General features: G+C 43.2%; 1 protein-coding gene across 1 annotated transcript; it reads right to left on the bottom strand.

The window, feature by feature from the left end:
- Positions 1–1136: 1136 nt before the first annotated feature.
- On the bottom strand, positions 1137–4433 carry LOC124113924 (beta-1,3-galactosyltransferase 5-like). Its single transcript, XM_046474418.2, has 2 exons — positions 4230–4433; positions 1137–2817 (listed from the first exon to the last, which is right to left on the bottom strand). The coding sequence occupies exon 2, from the start codon at positions 2801–2803 to the stop codon at positions 1661–1663; it is 1143 nt and encodes a 380-aa protein (XP_046330374.2). The 5' UTR covers positions 2804–2817; positions 4230–4433; the 3' UTR covers positions 1137–1660.
- Between the last annotated feature and the right edge of the window lie 13347 nt (positions 4434–17780).

Raw genomic sequence — 17780 nt, 5'->3', positions numbered from 1 at the left:
GGTATATTGACCTGGATACTCCACAGGGAGTCATCTGACTTGTATAGCAGCCTAGTGCTGCAAGCACGATCATTGTATTGACCATAGGATCCGAACTTGGGAATAGGCCTCCGGTGTTAAGTTATTTTGGTCCCTGTGATATTGTGTCTCCTTTGCTCTCGAATGAATCATTGAAATCCCGTTGGTTGAATGCAAAAATCAAAATGTTTCCTTATTTGCATGACGTTTATTTGTAAGCAGCTGTTTCTGATAACACACCCGTAACTATGACAACATGGAACAAGAAGTAACGGTTGTGATTATCTCAAGAGTGAATGGTTTTACGCCCGATTTCAACAAAAAATCAGCTTCATCATCGGGTCTGCAGTCAGCATTCTGCCATGCGTTTGGAAATTACTCGATTCTGACTGGTCAATTAGAGGTATCAAATCACAGTAACCACCTCTGATTGAAACAGCCAATTTGACGGCCGCATCATCGAGAAAGATATACTATTTATAGAAAAAGTACTTCTTTCTCAGTCATTGTCGGTAGGCATTTAAAAATAATCATGTGTACAATTACAGATTATAAAATACTGATTTGTGTTTACGACGATGTTTGTAGTATGTGTCGCAGTACATCTATAGCAGAAAACACGATCAACATCGTCTAAAAAAGAGTATTTCAAGTAAAACAGTTCGAAATTTGGTGCTTTTCTTTAGCCGACTGTGACGTCACAATGAGCGGTATGGCGGCATATTAGTAACATGTGGTTTAGAATGAGTAAGTGAGTTGGGTTTTAACGCCGCTCTTAATAGTATTCCAGTTATATCGCTGCGTGTCAGCTTAATGTGGGAGGAAAGCCCAAAGTGATGCGGGTCTCAGACGTTTACCACTTCGGTGAAACCCGCGAGCACGGGTATGGTGCTGACAAACCTAGAAACATAATCGGGGAGAACCCACAATCATAGGTTTCTGGCATGCCCAAGGGACGCAACTCTGCACAGCGAATCGCGGCGCCTTAGACGACTGGGCCACCCGTGCCCCCCTGTGATTCAGAACAAAAGTTTGCTAGGCTTACTTATTTTTCTTTAGGGGTGCCCATTTAACGAGGTTTATTAAGTTCTTGTTTAACTAGTAAATTATGATGATTTGAAAAAGTCATTTAGCACATATACAACATTAACCTTTGATTAAAGGCTAATATCCATGATCAGATCGACAATCCACTTAAAACAATGTCAGTGTTCTTCGTTTATTAGGTAAAAACAAGCAACGATACAAGAGTAAAAACTGGTGTTCCAGTCCAAATATTCATGTTATTGAAAACTGTGCTCAGTGACATTTATCAACACATTTGGCTAATAATGCCAGTGTGTGTTCGTTTTTTTAACGCCGCATTTAGCAATGCGTAAGTATTATGCGTTGAGGGACCTGTCTTCCACATCTTGTAATTATTCTTGCTACCACAGACACCCAGACGAAGTTTACTTGCCGCCATTATTTATTCTCTCTCTCACCTTCACCCCTGTCCAAGGGCAGATAATACCAAACGTCATTTCATTTCAAACCACCAGAAAATAAAGATTACATGCTTTTCCCCCATGTGAAATTTCCATTGAAATTTACTACAAAATGTACTCCGTTTTGCTACGCTACCGTTAGTGCGTTAAAAGGTTTATGAAGTAGACGTGAGATTGATAAAATCATTTGCATGCATTTGGCGCATTCCTGTGAAGTAGGCTTGAATTGTCGGCCATTTGTCAAACATTGCTGCAAGACACGACCTATCCAAATAAGCAAGCATTATACCTGTTGAATTCAAAACAGACACCGGCAGAATTCGTTTTTTTGGACAATCATGTCTCGTGTTTTTGAAGTCGTTAAATGTCATCCCCAGGTTGGATCGGATAATCCCCGTGACGTACACGTCATCCATGGCTATGAAACGCGTCACGGATGACGCACGGTATAACTGTGACACAACATCAGGGGAGACAATATACCCAAACCCTTGGCAAAAGTCTGGCACGTTTGTAAACGGGTACATTTCATAGGACATTTGGTATTTAGAATCATTTCTTCTGGCCGTATGTTTATTTCTTATTATTGAACATTCTAGCACATTTGTAGGATCCAATTGTAGGAGATGACGAACTAGTATATACGGGTTCATAAAAACATCGTCATCAATTTTGAGGATAAACGTCACTTCCGGGCAATGGTTCAACGTCCAGTGCTGGCCCATGACATGTTTGAGGGTGAGGTTTGCATACACGTCCTTGAAATTACCTTGTACAATGTCCTTGAACTCAGCAGCCTCGTTTTCAACATTTTGCTGACAATCACCCCTTTCGTTTGTTCCAACTAAAAAAATTACAACAATATTCTTGTTTGATATATTTTTCACACTTCCAAACGTGTTACGAATCATTCTTCTAGGCTTAAAATGACACACCGATGTGTGAACGAGGATCAGCAAAAACACAGAACGACCTTGACACAGGTCAGAGGTCAAGGTGAAGCTGTACAGGTGAAGGTTGAGGAGCCGGTGTTGCTTTTCGTCTGGTCTTAGTATTGAGAAATTAAACAGACCAGGGATTGTTTCAGCTGTGGGCGGGACCAACACTGGTTTGTGTATTTCCATTTCGTGTAGTTTAAAATGCAAAGGCTCTGTCCAATAATCACCATCATTTCCTTGTTTTTTAAGCGTCTTTGAAGTCAATGGTAACATATAATGTACATACATAAATTGCACATAATACGATACGAACAAGGTGCCAACGCATGCGAGGAACATTATGCACAGGAACCTCCTCATGCTGGGGTTATGAACTGAAACGAGACGAAAACCAAAAGCTTTGCTTTAAAATCAAAAGAACAAGTTTTAGGTGTCATAGACAAAGAGAACATACATCTAAAATAACTCACGTTCAATGACATGTCACATTAATAGCTTGTATGACCACCCCTGCTACAAACACCCCAACGCAAACACTCTCCGGCCCACATAAAAGTCAGTCGTCTGATTACGTCACGTAGGATACGGCGCCATTCTTTTTGGAGGGCCTGGGTCCTTTCTTGTCGGTTGGCTGGAGGAGGTGGACGCTGTCGAACACGACGATCCATGACATTCCAATGGTGTCCTGTGAGGGACATGTCTGGGAAGTTCTATAATTCGGGCTGTATGGGGTCTGGCGTTGTCATGCTGATAAAAGTCACCACGTGGCAGCTGTTGTAGAAATGGTAGGACAATCGGACGGAAAATGTCATCCACGTTACGCTGAACTGTCAATATTCTGTTAACGATGACCAGTGGTGTTCTCTTCTGTCCATAAATTCCATCCCACACCATAACACCCTCTACACTATACGGCACGACCTCCTGGACGCAACATGCAGCCGTTTGTTCTGTTAACGATGACCAGTGGTGTTCTCTCCTGTCCACAAATTCCACCCCACACCATCACACCCCCTACACCATACGGCACGGCCGCCGTAAACACGCTGTTTTCCGTCAACACCGGCTTTCATCAGTCACGTCGCTGCCAACGACGTACAGTCGGGGTTATCTCAATCTCTGACGACGATGTTGCGCTGTCAATAACTGTCCTCTGAAAGGTTTGCAAGCCCTAAGTCGCCTGGCCACTCTTTGTCGACTAACCATATGCCTCAAGACATTCGTCGCTTATCACTGTCAGGAATCGAATCCAGAGATGCAAAGTACGCAAGTACCGGTCTTCATTGGGCGTAGTTACCCTGGGTCTGCCTGTTCTTGGCCTGTCTGATGTCCGCCCTGTTTGTCTGTAACGTTGCATCAGGTTAGTTACAGCAACACATGAGCAACCAAAAGTCCTAGCAATGTGGGCATGGGTGGCTCCATCTATATCATAACCAGGGCCCGGGGGTCGGTCGTGGCATTTCTATGGGGATTTTTGACTTGTCTGACATGCCGTCCGTATCATTTATGTACCCATACTGCCCATTTTCACTTTATTGCAGAAACTTAAAAATTGCGTGCCGTAAACGGGTATCACTTTCTGCATAGAGCATTGTTGTGCTTGGGCGATTTGTTTTACATTGATTTAGTTTGAACATGTGTTTTTAAATTTTTATCATTTCATTTTTAAAGTGGTAACGTTTCTTTTGGCCGTCAGTTTACTTTAAAACTTTCAAGTTTAAGTTTAAGGTTACAACTAAATTCTCTGGCACAAACATTTATGACAATGGATGGAAATAGGACTTACATAGACATCGGAGTTGTTCTGGTGGTAAGGTGCCAGAGTAGGCCTCGTTTGTTTTCTCTCAGAACACAGTCCTCTCTAAATAGTCCAACATTATCATCTTGCCATGAATTGATGGAATATTCTTGACAAGAAATATGAAGACGATTGTGCACATCTATTATGATCAACCGCATCTGCTACTACGTGTAATCATCCATACATGAATACGTCACTATTCCGACCGGGGATTGGAATCTGGCGGTGTCAGTATTGATGGCTGGGTTACATGGACAACGGATACAAATTACTTATATAGAAAACCCAGCTGTCACAAGTTGATATAATTGATTGTAACTTTTACACAATCTACCTACGTAACACTTGGGCCCGTGTGCGCAAAGCAACCACAGCGCTCGGCTAACGCTTAGATTCTGAAAATATATACTTTTGATAGAAAGAAACAGCTACATTGAAATTGAAAAAGGGCCCCAGTGAAATGGAATGCTCCTGAAAATTGTGCTTCATTTAGGGCTAAAATAAGTGCCGGGCGAAAGTGAAAATAACATGGTTCAGAGACTGTGAGACAGTCTACAATAGTGCTGAAGGTTTGATATATATTGTAACACTAGACTATGATACAGCCTATGAAATCTTTCTAATATGTATCTTGTTCAGGTGGCCCCTGATAGGCAAGGGTGAGAATTGGTCCCCAGTCCCTCTTGTTTGCCATTGGGGATGTAGGGAGAGAATTGGTCCCCAGTACCTCTTGTTTACCATTGGGGATGTACGGAGAGAATTGGTCCCCAGTCCCTCTTGTTTACCATTGGGGATGTAAGGAGAGAATTGGTCCCCAGTCCCTCTTGTTTACCATTGGGGATGTAGGGAGAGAATTGGTCCCCAGTCCCTCTTGTTTACCATTGGGGCTGTACGGTGATAAGTGGTCCCCAGTCCCTCTTGTTTACCATTGGGGATGTAGGGAGAGAATTGGTCACCAGTACCTCTTGTTTACCATTGGGGATGTACGGAGAGAATTGGTCCCCAGTACCTCTTGTTTACCATTGGGGATGTAGGGAGAGAATTGGTCCCCAGTCCCTCTTGTTTACCATTGGGGCTGTAGGGATAGAATTGGTCCCCAGTACCTCTTGTTTACTATTGGGGATACAGGGAGAGAATTGGTCCCAAGTACCTCTTGTTTACCATTGGCGATGTAGGGAGATAAGTGGTCCCCAGTCCCTCTTGTTTACCATTGGGGCTGTAGGGAGAGAATTGGTCCCCAGTCCCTCTTGTTTGCCATTGGGGATGTAGGAAGAGAATTGGTCCCCAGTCCCTCTTGTTTACCATTGGGGATGTAGGGATAGAATTGGTCCCCAGTACCTCTTGTTTGCCACTGGGGCTGTAGGGAGAGAATTGGTCCCCAGTACCTCTTGTTTACGATTGGGGATGTAGGGAGAGAATTGGTCCCAAGTACCTCTTGTTTACCATTGGGGATGTAGGGATAGAATTGGTCCCCAGTACCTCTTGTTTACCATTGGGGATGTAGGGAGATAATTGGTCCCCAGTACCTCTTGTTTGCCATTGGGGATTTAGGGAGATAAGTGGTCCCCAGTACCTCTTGTTTACCATTGGGGATGTAGGGAGATAAGTGGTCCCCAGTACCTCTTGTTTGTCATTGGGGCTGTAGGGAGAGAATTGGTCCCCAATACCTCTTGTTTGTCATTGGGGCTGTAGGGAGATAAGTGGTCCCCAGTACCTCTTGTTTGCGATTGGGGATGTAGGGAGAGAATTGGTCCTCAATACCTCTTGTTTGCCATTGGGGATGTAGGGAGATAAGTGGTCCCCAGTACCTCTTCTTTGCCATTGGGGATGTAGGGAGAGAATTGGTCCCCAATACCTCTTGTTTGTCATTGGGGATGTAGGGAGATAAGTGGTCCCCAGTACCTCTTGTTTGCCATTGGGGATGTAGGGAGAGAATTGGTCCCCAATACCTCTTGTTTGTCATTGGGGATGTAGGGAGATAAGTGGTCCCCAGTACCTCTTGTTTGCGATTGGGGATGTAGGGAGAGAATTGGTCCCCAATATCTCTTGTTTGCCATTGGGGATGTAGGGAGATAAGTGGTCACCAGTACCTCTTGTTTGCCATTGGGGCTGTATGGAGAGAATTGGTCCCCAGTCCCTCTTGTTTGCCATTGGGGCTGTAGGGATAGAATTGGTCCCAAGTACCTCTTGTTTACCATTGGGGATGTAGGGATAGAATTGGTCCCCAGTACCGCTTGTTTACCATTGGGGATGTAGGGAGAGAATTGGTCCCCAGTACCTCTTGTTTACCATTGGGGATGTAGGGAGATAAGTGGTCCCCAGTACCTCTTGTTTACTATTGGGGATGTAGGGAGAGAATTGGTCCCCAATACCTCTTGTTTGTCATTGGGGATGTAGGGAGATAATTGGTCCCCAGTACCTCTTGTTTGCCATTGGGGATGTAGGGAGATAAGTGGTCCCCAGTACCTCTTGTTTACCATTGGGGATGTAGGGAGAGAATTGGTCCCCAATACCTCTTGTTTGCCATTGGGGATGTAGGGAGATAAGTGGTCCCCAGTACCTCTTGTTTGCGATTGGGGATGTAGGGAGAGAATTGGTCCCCAATATCTCTTGTTTGCCATTGGGGATGTAGGGAGATAGGTGGTCACCAGTACCTCTTGTTTGCCATTGGGGCTGTATGGAGAGAATTGGTCCCCAGTCCCTCTTGTTTACCATTGGGGCTGTAGGGATAGAATTGGTCCCCAGTACCTCTTGTTTGCCATTTGGGCTGTACGGAGAGAATTGGTCCCCAGAACCTCTTGTTTACCATTGGGGATGTAGGGAGAGAATTGGTCCCCAGTACCTCTAGTTTACCATTGGGGAAGTAGGGAGAGAATTGGTCCCAAGTCCCTCTTGTTTACCATTGGGGATGTAGGGAGATAAGTGGTCCCCAGTCCCTCTTGTTTGCCATTGGCGATGTAGGGATAGAATTGGTCCCCAGTACCTCTTGTTTACCATTGGGGCTGTAGGGAGAGAACTGGTCCCCAGTACCTCTTGTTTACCATTGGGGCTGTAGGGAGAGAATTGGTCCCCAGTACCTCTTGTTTACCATTGGGGCTGTAGGGAGAGAATTGGTCCCCAGTACCTCTTGTTTACCATTGGGGCTGTACGGAGAGAATTGGTCCCCAGTACCTCTTGTTTGCCATTGGGGCTGTACGGAGAGAATTGGTCCCCAGTACCTCTTGTTTGCCATTGGGGCTGTACGGAGAGAATTGGTCCCCAGTACCTCTTGTTTGCCATTGGGGCTGTACGGAGAGAATTGGTCCCAAGTACCTCTTGTTTGCCATTGGGGATGTAGGGTCAGAACTTATTAACAACCCTTGATTTCTTCTTGTTTAAAAAGTGGCACACAAATTACACACATATTAGGTGAGGTGAGGTGAGGTGAAATGGGGTTTAACGTCGCGTCCAAGATTATTGCACTTATATAGCGACGTGCATGTACGTGTGTGTGTTTGTGTGGCTGCTTGTACTAGTCCGGACTGATGCCGATTTAAAGTGCTAGCTCACAGAGATACCATGCCGCAGTTTAACATGAATACCCCCCTCAGACACAGTATACTGACTCCGAGCCGACCAGTCCTTGTTTTAGCCCCTAAATGCCGAGCGCCAGACAGGGTAACAACAAGTACCAGCTTTTAACGTCTTTTGGTATGACGCGGCCGGGGATCGAACCCCGGACCTTCCGCTCTCGGGGCGGACGCTCTACCACTAGACCACCGAGGCGGTCCAGACACATATTATATCAAATAACAGCATATCCTGTCCTTTCTGAATATTGTAGGTTCAACCACTGGGTCATTAAAACATACATCAAACCTGCTAAGTGCGCACATATTTGGACATACTTTATTCTTATCAATGAAAATCTAGTTATTGAAATAAATATAGTCATATACACTGCCGGACAATAGAATGTATACGCCTGAAAATTAAACTTGGCCAAAAGTTATAAACGTTATCAAAACGTTACTGACTAAACAAGTCGCCAAAACTCCAACCTTAGGTCCATAACACAACAACGTTACCCGTAAACAATACCCGCAAAAAAATAGCCGTAAATAATACCCGCATCAAATACCCGTGGAAAATACCCGCAAAAAAATAGCCGTAAAAAAATATATTACCATCGAATAACCATTTCTTGTGTTTCAATTTTACTCACCATGAAACATTGGTGTGTGCTTTCTTTTGAGCGGCAGTTTTTATATGTTTTTCTAACGTGTCCCTCAACATTTAATGAAAAGCGTTTTGTATCCACGGTTAGGATAATGTTTATCTTAGAACCCACATATACAGGCCCAGCTTGACATTTTCTAAGGAGGTCAAGGTGAAGCTTGGCGTATTAAGGTATTGTTGCAGGAGTTTCTGTTCCCAATGTGTTAGAAACTGGCTATTTACTGTCTTGTACAGGTAGATTATTGGTTTGATTAAAGGTCATTTGGGTCTTCAGGATGTCCCTGACAGTTTTGTCCATTATGAAACAATATCACAGCGATCTCTGCTCTAAGGCTATCGATCGTAACTCCTTACGTTGATATTGACCTCAGTTGTACCTCTCAAATGGCTTCCTCAAAGGGGCTCTGTTTTGTTCTGCGGGCCTTGCGCTGAGAGTGGCATTACTCTAGCATTACACTGACATTACTCTTGTATTACTCTGATATAACTCTGACATTATTCTGACATTGTTCTGACATCACCCTGGCATTACTTTTGCATTGCTCTGACATTACTCTGGCATTACGGTGACATTACTCTGGCATTACTTTTGTATTGCTCTGACATTACTCTGGCATTACTGTGACATTACTCTGGCATTACTTTTGTATTGCTCTGACATTACCCTGACATAACTGTGATATTACTATGACATTACTCTGACATTATTATGACATTGTTCTAACATTACTCTGGCATTACTCTGACATTACTCTGGCATTACTCAGACATGACTCTGGCATTACTGTCACATTACTATGACATTACTGTCACATTATTCAGACATTGTTCTGACATTACTGTGACATTACTCTGGCATTACTCTGACATAACTCTGACAGTCGTAACTCTAAGACTGCTTTGTCTTTGCTTATCAAGAAACATGGTGTTCTTCCACAAAGCGGTCTCGACGCTCCAATGGTCGTTACCCTATGTGAAAGTATACGATTAAAGTAAATACTGGTTTGTAAATCTGTCCCCCCGGCGCATTAAACACCTTTCAGTGGAACATTATCAGGAGCTGTCAGACATTTTAGCAAAACAAAGTAGACACAATTTAAGGATAACAACTTCTTAAGTTAAAGGCGACGTTTCGGTATAGATCCTTATACCGTTGTTAAGGTAGGCTTGTCTTGCTTGACAGCGGGATAAAAGATCAAAACCTAAACATCGCCTTTAAAGTGAACAAAGAAGTTGCTATACATAAATTGTGTCCAATTCGTCATCCGTCACCTTCTAAGTAAGGCCTACAAAACAATTCGTTTGTACAAAAATCAAATTATTCAAAATTAATATGTATGTCTGTTTACAGTAAGACATCGATCGCTTATTGATTCTGCATACACAACAAACTCTCCTGCATATATTCATGAAGGCGTTTATCCCTACCGTCGACCTCCCCGCCAACGGCCTGCCCACGTGACCACGGCCTTGGTCAATCAGCGTCGAATCATCACATATGTCACGTGGTTATTGATTTTGAGACCAGATGGTAAGACAATATTGAATCTTTTTTATAAAACATAGCAGCTCAGGTTCCCAATGAGGCTCAGGTGCGCTCGCAAGCGGTCTGAATATTGGGATTTGGGATTGTGTATTGTGTCCTCGAACAGTTAAATGTGTCTGTCCTTGTAGGATGAAATGATAGACAGTATATGTCACGAGTATTGGAATTCAGAAATTCTAAGTTCAAAGTTTAATGTTTATACCCATGCTTCTCTCCCCCCGTGACGATCCGGGGTTGAATTGGTCTTCAACATCCCATGCTTGTCTCCCCCGTTAAGATACGGGTTGGAATTGGTCTTCAATATCCCATGCTTGTCTCCCCCTGTGAAGATCCCGGTTAGAATTGGTCTTCAACAACCTATGCTTGTCTCCCCCCGTGAAGATACGGGTTGGAATAGGTCTTCGCCAACCCATGCTTGTCTCCCCCCGTGAAGATCCGGGTTGGAATTGGTCTCCAACATCCCATGCCTATCTCCCCCCGTGAAGATCCCGGTTAGAATTGGTCTTCAACAACCTATGCTTGTCTCCCCCCGTGAAGATACGGGTTGGAATAGGTCTTCGCCAACCCATGCTTGTCTCCCCCCGTGAAGATCCGGGTTGGAATTGGTCTCCAACATCCCATGCCTATCTCCCCTCGTGAAGATCCCGGTTAGAATTGGTCTTCAACAACCTATGCTTGTCTCCCCCCGTGAAGATACGGGTTGGAATAGGTCTTCGCCAACCCATGCTTGTCTCCCCCCGTGAAGATCCGGGTTGGAATTGGTCTCCAACATCCCATGCCTATCTCCCCTCGTGAAGATCCCGGTTAGATTAGGTCTTCAGCAACCCATGCTTGTCTTAAGAGGTGACTAACGGGATCGAGCTTGATTGATACATGCCATCGTATCCCAATTGCGTGGATCGATGCTCATGATGTCACTCACTGGATAATATGCTCCAGACTCGTTTATTTACAGATCGCCGTCATATAGCTAGGAAACGGCTAAGTGCGGCGTTAAACAACAACAAACAAACACACATTTCAGCATAATCTGATACATGTTACAGTAATATAAAAGCCCCTTTCACTACCATCAATACTTTGTCTCAAACGCGCTTATTGAGTTGGTTCAACTTATCTGGATCACCTGTAGACCACTGTAGGCGAACTGTCTCGCCCCATCTCCATATTGCTCTCGTTAATCACGAGGACTAATGTACCACTATGATTACAAGGCGATATTAGTATAATGTGGACCATGTATTCATGACACCCGACATCGTATGACCCGTGTGACCTGGCGCATGACTTGTCACGTGGGGCAGTCGTACCGGTACAGGCCTGACGTGGTCAGTGTGAACAAGACACGAACGCCGCAAACAGAAACATCTTGAAACGACTATTCGCGCTGTTGTCTGTTATTTTCCGCAACATCGATCATTAATCGTATTGTTCTGAAAACCTGTTCATCCAGTTTAAGCGAATCACTTGACTGGTTCGCACCTATATGTGTCGTGTCCTTCAGAACTTCATGATGATGCAGCGGTTCTTCGCACTCGCATAACATCTTGCATAAGCACCAAGAACGTGTTCTATAAGGCTGTTGAAATTACTTCGGTTGGGCTCGACTGTTTCCGGTAAATACGCAATCTTCACAAATAGCTGTCAGTGATACATAAATACCTACATCTATAATAAATGATTTTCCGTGAGAGGCTATGAACATTCGTTACAACTCGTGCTTTTCCGTACGCTTCTGTAGTTTTTCATGTCACTCGAATGTCTCAGCCAAGGGCACTAACATAACATTGATCCGTGTGAATGATTACCAGTTTGTAAAAGCGAGGCAAGTGATACGCAGAATTGTAACATTTCCATATAAACGTCCTTACTCTGGCCGGGAAATCTATGAAGAGTTACTTCCCTTGGTGATGCCAGGGTCCGCTGTTGTTGTTTAAATCCTACATTAGCCCTCACCCTTCATCCTAGATTTGTGATGAGCCTTGCTCTATATTCGCCCTCCACCGTGGCTCCACCGAAATGGAAAACATCAACGGCCTTTGTCGCTTTGGACTTTCCTCCAACATGAAGCTGACACAAGGGCGGATCCAGCATTTGTAAGAGGGAGGGGTCCAAAATATCAAAATGCACTCTTCGATAATTTGACTGCCTGTAATTTAAAGCATTTGGGTGTTGTTTTTTTTAAATGTGATGTGATGTGTGTGTGGCGTGAGGTGTGTGTGTGTGTGTGTGTGTGTGTGTGTGTGTGTGTGTGTGTGTGTGTGTGTGTGTGTGTGTGTGTGTGTGTGTGTGTGTGTGTGTGATTGATGTGAGGTGTGTGTGGCGTGTGTGATGTGTGTGGTGTGATGTGTGTGTGGTATGGTGTGAGGTGTGTGTGGTGTGTGTGAGTTGTGTGTCTGAGGTGTTGTGTGTGTGTGGTGTTGTGTGAGGTGCGAGCTAGGCGTGAGGTGTGTTGTGTAGTGTGGTGTGAGGTGTTGTTCGTGTGGTGTTGTGTGAGGTGCAAGCTAGGTGTGAGGTGTGTGTGTGATGTGAGGTGTGTATTGTGTGGTGTTGTTTGTGTTTTGAGGTTTTGTGTATATGGTGTGTGGTGTGTGTTGTGTGTGTGAGTTGTGTGTGTGAGGTGTTGTGTGTGTGTGGTGTTGTGTGAGGTGCGAGCTAGGTGTGAGGTGTGTGTGTGGTGTGAGGTGTGTGTTGTGTAGTGTGGTGTGAGGTGTTGTTCGTGTGGTGTTATGTGAGGTGCAAGCTAGGTGTGAGGTGTGTGTGTGGTGTGAGGTGTGTATTGCGTGGTGTTGTTTGTGTTTTGAGGTTTTGTGTATATGGTGTGAGGTGTGTGTTGTGTGTGTGAGTTGTGTGTGTGTGTGAGGTGTGTGTTGTGTAGTGTGGTGTGAGGTGCGAGCTTGGTGTGAGGTGTGTGTGTGGTGATAGGTGTGTGTTGTGTAGTGTGGTGTGAGGTGTTGTTCGTGTGGTGTTGTGTGAGGTGCAAGCTAGGTGTGAGGTGTGTGTGTGGTGTGAGGTGTGTGTTGTGTAGTGTGGTGTGAGGTGTTGTTCGTGTGGTGTTATGTGAGGTGCAAGCTAGGTGTGAGGTGTGTGTGTGGTGTGAGGTGTGTATTGCGTGGTGTTGTTTGTGTTTTGAGGTTTTGTGTATATGGTGTGAGGTGTGTGTGTGTGTGTGTGTGTGTGTGTGTGTGTGTGTGTGTGTGTGTGTGTGTGTGTGTGTGTGTGTGTGTGTGTGTGTGTGTGTGTGTGTGTGTGTGTGTGTGTGTGTGTGTGTGTGTGTGTGTGTGTCCATACCCCCTGAATCCGTCTATGCACGATGAAACTTAAAGTTCCCCCGCCCACTCACGCACTGTCCGCATGTAGAACCGGCGGGGTGTATGCTATGAAATTGATACGTACCCGAATCGAGAAAAAAAATAACTTTTCCTGTTTCTTATGAATACCCATCTGCCCGAGGCAAGAGTGTCCACTAGTCTTAGTATCAAAGTCTTGTTTCGTAGAAAGTAGGCTTTGATATAGGCTGGTGGACACGCTTGCCTCGAGAAGATGATGAATACCCGGATGACCCAGCATTTATAGCTCGGCCAGTCCAGAATGCCAACTGCGTACTTTCAGTCAAGGTGTGTTGTGTGACGTACGTATATTACATAGATAACCAGTGATATCCGTGTCTATCAGTGAAGCCCATCAAGTGACATATACGCAATACCCTAAGTAGATAAGATACAGTTACCGTGTTATTACTCTGGCATTACTGTGACATTACTCTGACATTACTGTGACATTGCTGTGACATTACTCTGGCATTACTTTGACTTTTTTCTGACGTTGTTGGGACATTACTCTGACATTACTCCGGCATTACTCTGGCATTACGCTGACATTACTCTGAGATTACTCTGGCATTACTCTGACATTATTCTGACATTGTTGTGACATTACTCTGGCATTACTCTGACATTATTCTGACTTTGTTGTGACATTACTCTGACATTACTCCGGCATTACGCTGGCATTACACTGACATTACTCTGGCATTACTGTGACATTGCTCTGACATTATACTGGCATTACTCTTGCATTACTCTGACATTATTCAGACATTGTTCTGACATTATTCTGACATTACTCTGGCATTATACTGACATTATTCAGACATTGTTGTGACATTACTCTGGCATTACTCTGACATTATTCAGACATTGTTCTGACATTACTCTGGCATTACTCTGACATTATTATGACATTGTTCTGACATTACTCTGGAATACACTGCCATTACTCTGGCTTTACGCTGGTATTACTCTGACGCTACTCTTGCATTACTCTGACATTATATAAGTAGTTAGATGCAGTTACCGTGTTATACTACCTACCTGAACACCTGATGCGTGTCAGTAGATTACGTCATAATGCTGTCACTGAAATTAAACGGAATATTGCCAGTCCAGCATCATCCTTAAAGTATAGCCTCTTGCGTCCAATTAGGAATTATTTGTTCATTGAAAAATGTTCACATTAAATCGAAAATAATGCGAAGTTATCCGTAGCTCTAGCCAAGCGTAGTGTTGATATTATACTATGGGTATACAAATAATTATATATTTACATCGTTTTAAACGATATATCGGATATTGAGTTCCAGTGAACGCCTTATCGCTGTTACTTTTTTAATTAACTTGTGGTGTCGTTCAAAATGTGTTAATATGTCGTTGTAGATGTGAATATTATAACAGGTCGGGTTTCGCTGGAAGAGAATCCTGGATGAGAGAACGTTCAAGAACAATAGTTATTCGTCACCAATGTGGATAGATGATACATTAACGCCCACTGGATAATGTGCATATCAACATTCGCATCACCCAGCTTTTCATTCATGTCGAATGTCGAATTGAAATGACGTCACTACTCGTGGCAGACTTTCCCTACCACCCACCGTCATTCAGCTCAAATCACGTGGTACCTGCTCCACCTTTGACCTCTATGGGCCGATGTTGATACAATAGTACATGCATGAAACACAAGAGGAATGTACCGGTATCTATTTCAGATAATGAGTCGCTCATATCATGTCATGTGGCAGGCTGTCGGTAGGCCTGGCGCCCGACATTTTCTATACCTGTAGGACATATACACAAAGTCGCGGAAATATCATTATTTAATAAGTACTTTGTGGTGACATAGTCTCATAAAGAAATCTAGACTTGCCAAAATAGTATAGGCTTGTTTTGGTGTTTTCAGAAATATTGTCTCAGTGTCTGTATGAGAGACAGATCAACAGCACTATCGTGTCTGCAGTCTTTCGTGTTAGCGTCACAGCATGGAACCCTTAGGTCGATGTTATCAAGTATGAAGTTAAACCATCAATATGTTGTCTAGTTTAGGAACACAGCGTTCCTCATATGTCACAATGAACGGCATGTAACTGAACAACTTCTTTGTTGTTTGTGACGACGTTTCAGGGAACAACGTCTTTATTGTTTGTGATGACGTTTTAGGGAACAACGGCTTTAATACTTGTGACGGCGTTTAAGGGAACTGTCTTTATTGCTTGTAGCGACGTTTCAGGGAACTGTGTCTTTATTGTTTGTAACGCCGTTTCAGGGAACAACGTCTTTATTGTTTCTGATGACGTTTTAGGGAACAACGGCTTTAATACTTGTGACGGCGTTTCAGGGAACTGTCTTTATTGTTTGCAACAACGTTTCAGGGAACAACGTCTTTATTGTTTGCGATGACGTTTTAGGTAACACAGTCTTAATTGTTTGTGACAATGTTTCCGGGAACGTCTTTATTGTTTGTTACGACCTTTTGGGGAACAACATCTTTATTGTTTGTAACAATGTTTAAGGGATCAACATCTTTATTGCTTGTGACGACGTTTCAGGGAACAACGTCTTTTTTGTTTGTGACGACGTTTTAGGCAACAAAGTCTTTGTTATTTGTGACGTTTCGGGAACAATGTCTTTCTTGTTCGTTTCAATGTTTCAGGGAACAACCTCTTTATTGTTTGTGGCGACGTTTAAGGTTACATCGTCTTTTTATAACGATGTTTCAGGTGTATTTCTTGCCGCTTGGTCATCTGAATTATGAACGCCGTCAAAAATGATATAAAAGCTGTTTTCCATAGGATCTAATGTCTAAATAAAATACCCTTTCTCTCACTAAAATATTCATTTAAAGAACATAAATGTTTCATATTTAAACGTTTTGAAAAAAAAACATTCCTGTAACCATGGTGATACGGGAACAAGATATTGATATCCCATTTTCCGATATAATGATTACATATATACCTAATCATTGTAATACCATCAGGAGAGCTAATAACAGTGATTTGTACCGGAGACACCGAGAATAAACATGTCCATCAGCCTGATACAGTGGCCATCTCAACCTTATATCGGTGTCAGTATCATCAGAACAAGGGCAGGGCGGGATCACAGCGTCGGCACTGAGCAGTTGATGAATGGTTATACGGCCGCTATGCGCTGCCGCAAAGGCCAGCAAGGTCAGAGGGGGCGAAGGGTCAGCGTAGGCGTGTCTTTATACACGAGTGAGTAACAGCTGACCAGAAGTGACCATTGCTCAGCTTGGAATGAGCCCTACTTGTTATCGAAAGACGACAGGTCACTACAAGTTCGATATTTCCGCCAAGACGTGTAACAACTGTTCATGCACGCGTGGGCGCGTTCTAACACATATTTGCTTCTTAACATCTTAATATAATTCTCAGTAACTATAACACAGCACACACAAAAATAACAAATCAACTATCAAACAATTTTCCCGTTAACTCTAAGTTTAAAATTCTTTGGCAAGTCTAGATTTCATCAGTTTCAAGCCCTCTGAAAATAAAGAGATTATTTGGGATCATTTTTCATAAGACAGTTGAACAAAACATATTTTTAAATATTCATTTTTATTTAAGAGACATGTTAATTTAACATGACTAAATGTATGTCAGTCGAGCACAGAATTACACTTTAGAGTGTTTTTTTCGCTGACATTTTCTGTTCTGTGATAAAATTCATAATCAGTTTAAGCTGAGCAGCAATATAGCAAGCGACTTCTGAAAATGAAGGTCATAAATATCGCCAGTATCATCAGTCCCAGGTTTATTTCGAAACTTAAAATTATACATAAATCAAAATGTCACATTATCCTTCTTGGGTGTCTGAATTTTATGGGGGCATAATTATCCACAGGCGTCGATAATGACCTTCAAATGTTTTAGAAAATACAATCGTACGTCTGTGTTTAACAGTAGGCAGTCATTGCGTAGTTGGGGCTTTGTTGACCGGAGACAGCAGTTTATCTCACGATGAACTCTTTCAAAGGCTTGCTCTGTTCTCATATACAGAACCTACCTACTTATGGAGAGCCTAGACTTGCTTCATTTAGGGTAGACTGAATTATAGTCTACGAAATATTTTATTACACAATACATTTCGCTTCTAAATGTTTTTTTTCTTATCCAGAGCTGTGGAATACATTATGCTAGACTTGGTTTTATATAAATCTAGAAAGATTTTGTTTTAAAATATACACATATTCCTCTGTCATGGTGGAGGGTTACATTTGGCTATAGCTTTACAGTAAGGGCCGATCGGAGTGAGTGAGTGAGTGAGTTGGGTTTAACACCGCTTTCAACAGTATTCCAGTTATATCACGGCGTGTCAGCTTAATGTTGGAGGAAAGCCTAAAGTGACGCAGGTCTCAGACGTTTACCACTTCGGTGAAACCCACGAGCAAGGGTATGGTGCTGACAAACC

The sequence above is a fragment of the Haliotis rufescens genome, unplaced genomic scaffold (assembly GCF_023055435.1).
Source record: "Haliotis rufescens isolate VD_foot unplaced genomic scaffold, xgHalRufe1.0.p SCAF_16, whole genome shotgun sequence".
Taxonomy (NCBI): Eukaryota; Metazoa; Mollusca; class Gastropoda; order Lepetellida; family Haliotidae; genus Haliotis; species Haliotis rufescens.
This window is presented reverse-complemented; position numbering and strand designations above follow the sequence as displayed.

Bases quoted from the DNA above. Each gene is read 5' to 3' on its own strand.
- LOC124113924 (XM_046474418.2), bottom strand. From the start codon at position 2,803: ATGAGGAGGTTCCTGTGCATAATGTTCCTCGCATGCGTTGGCACCTTG.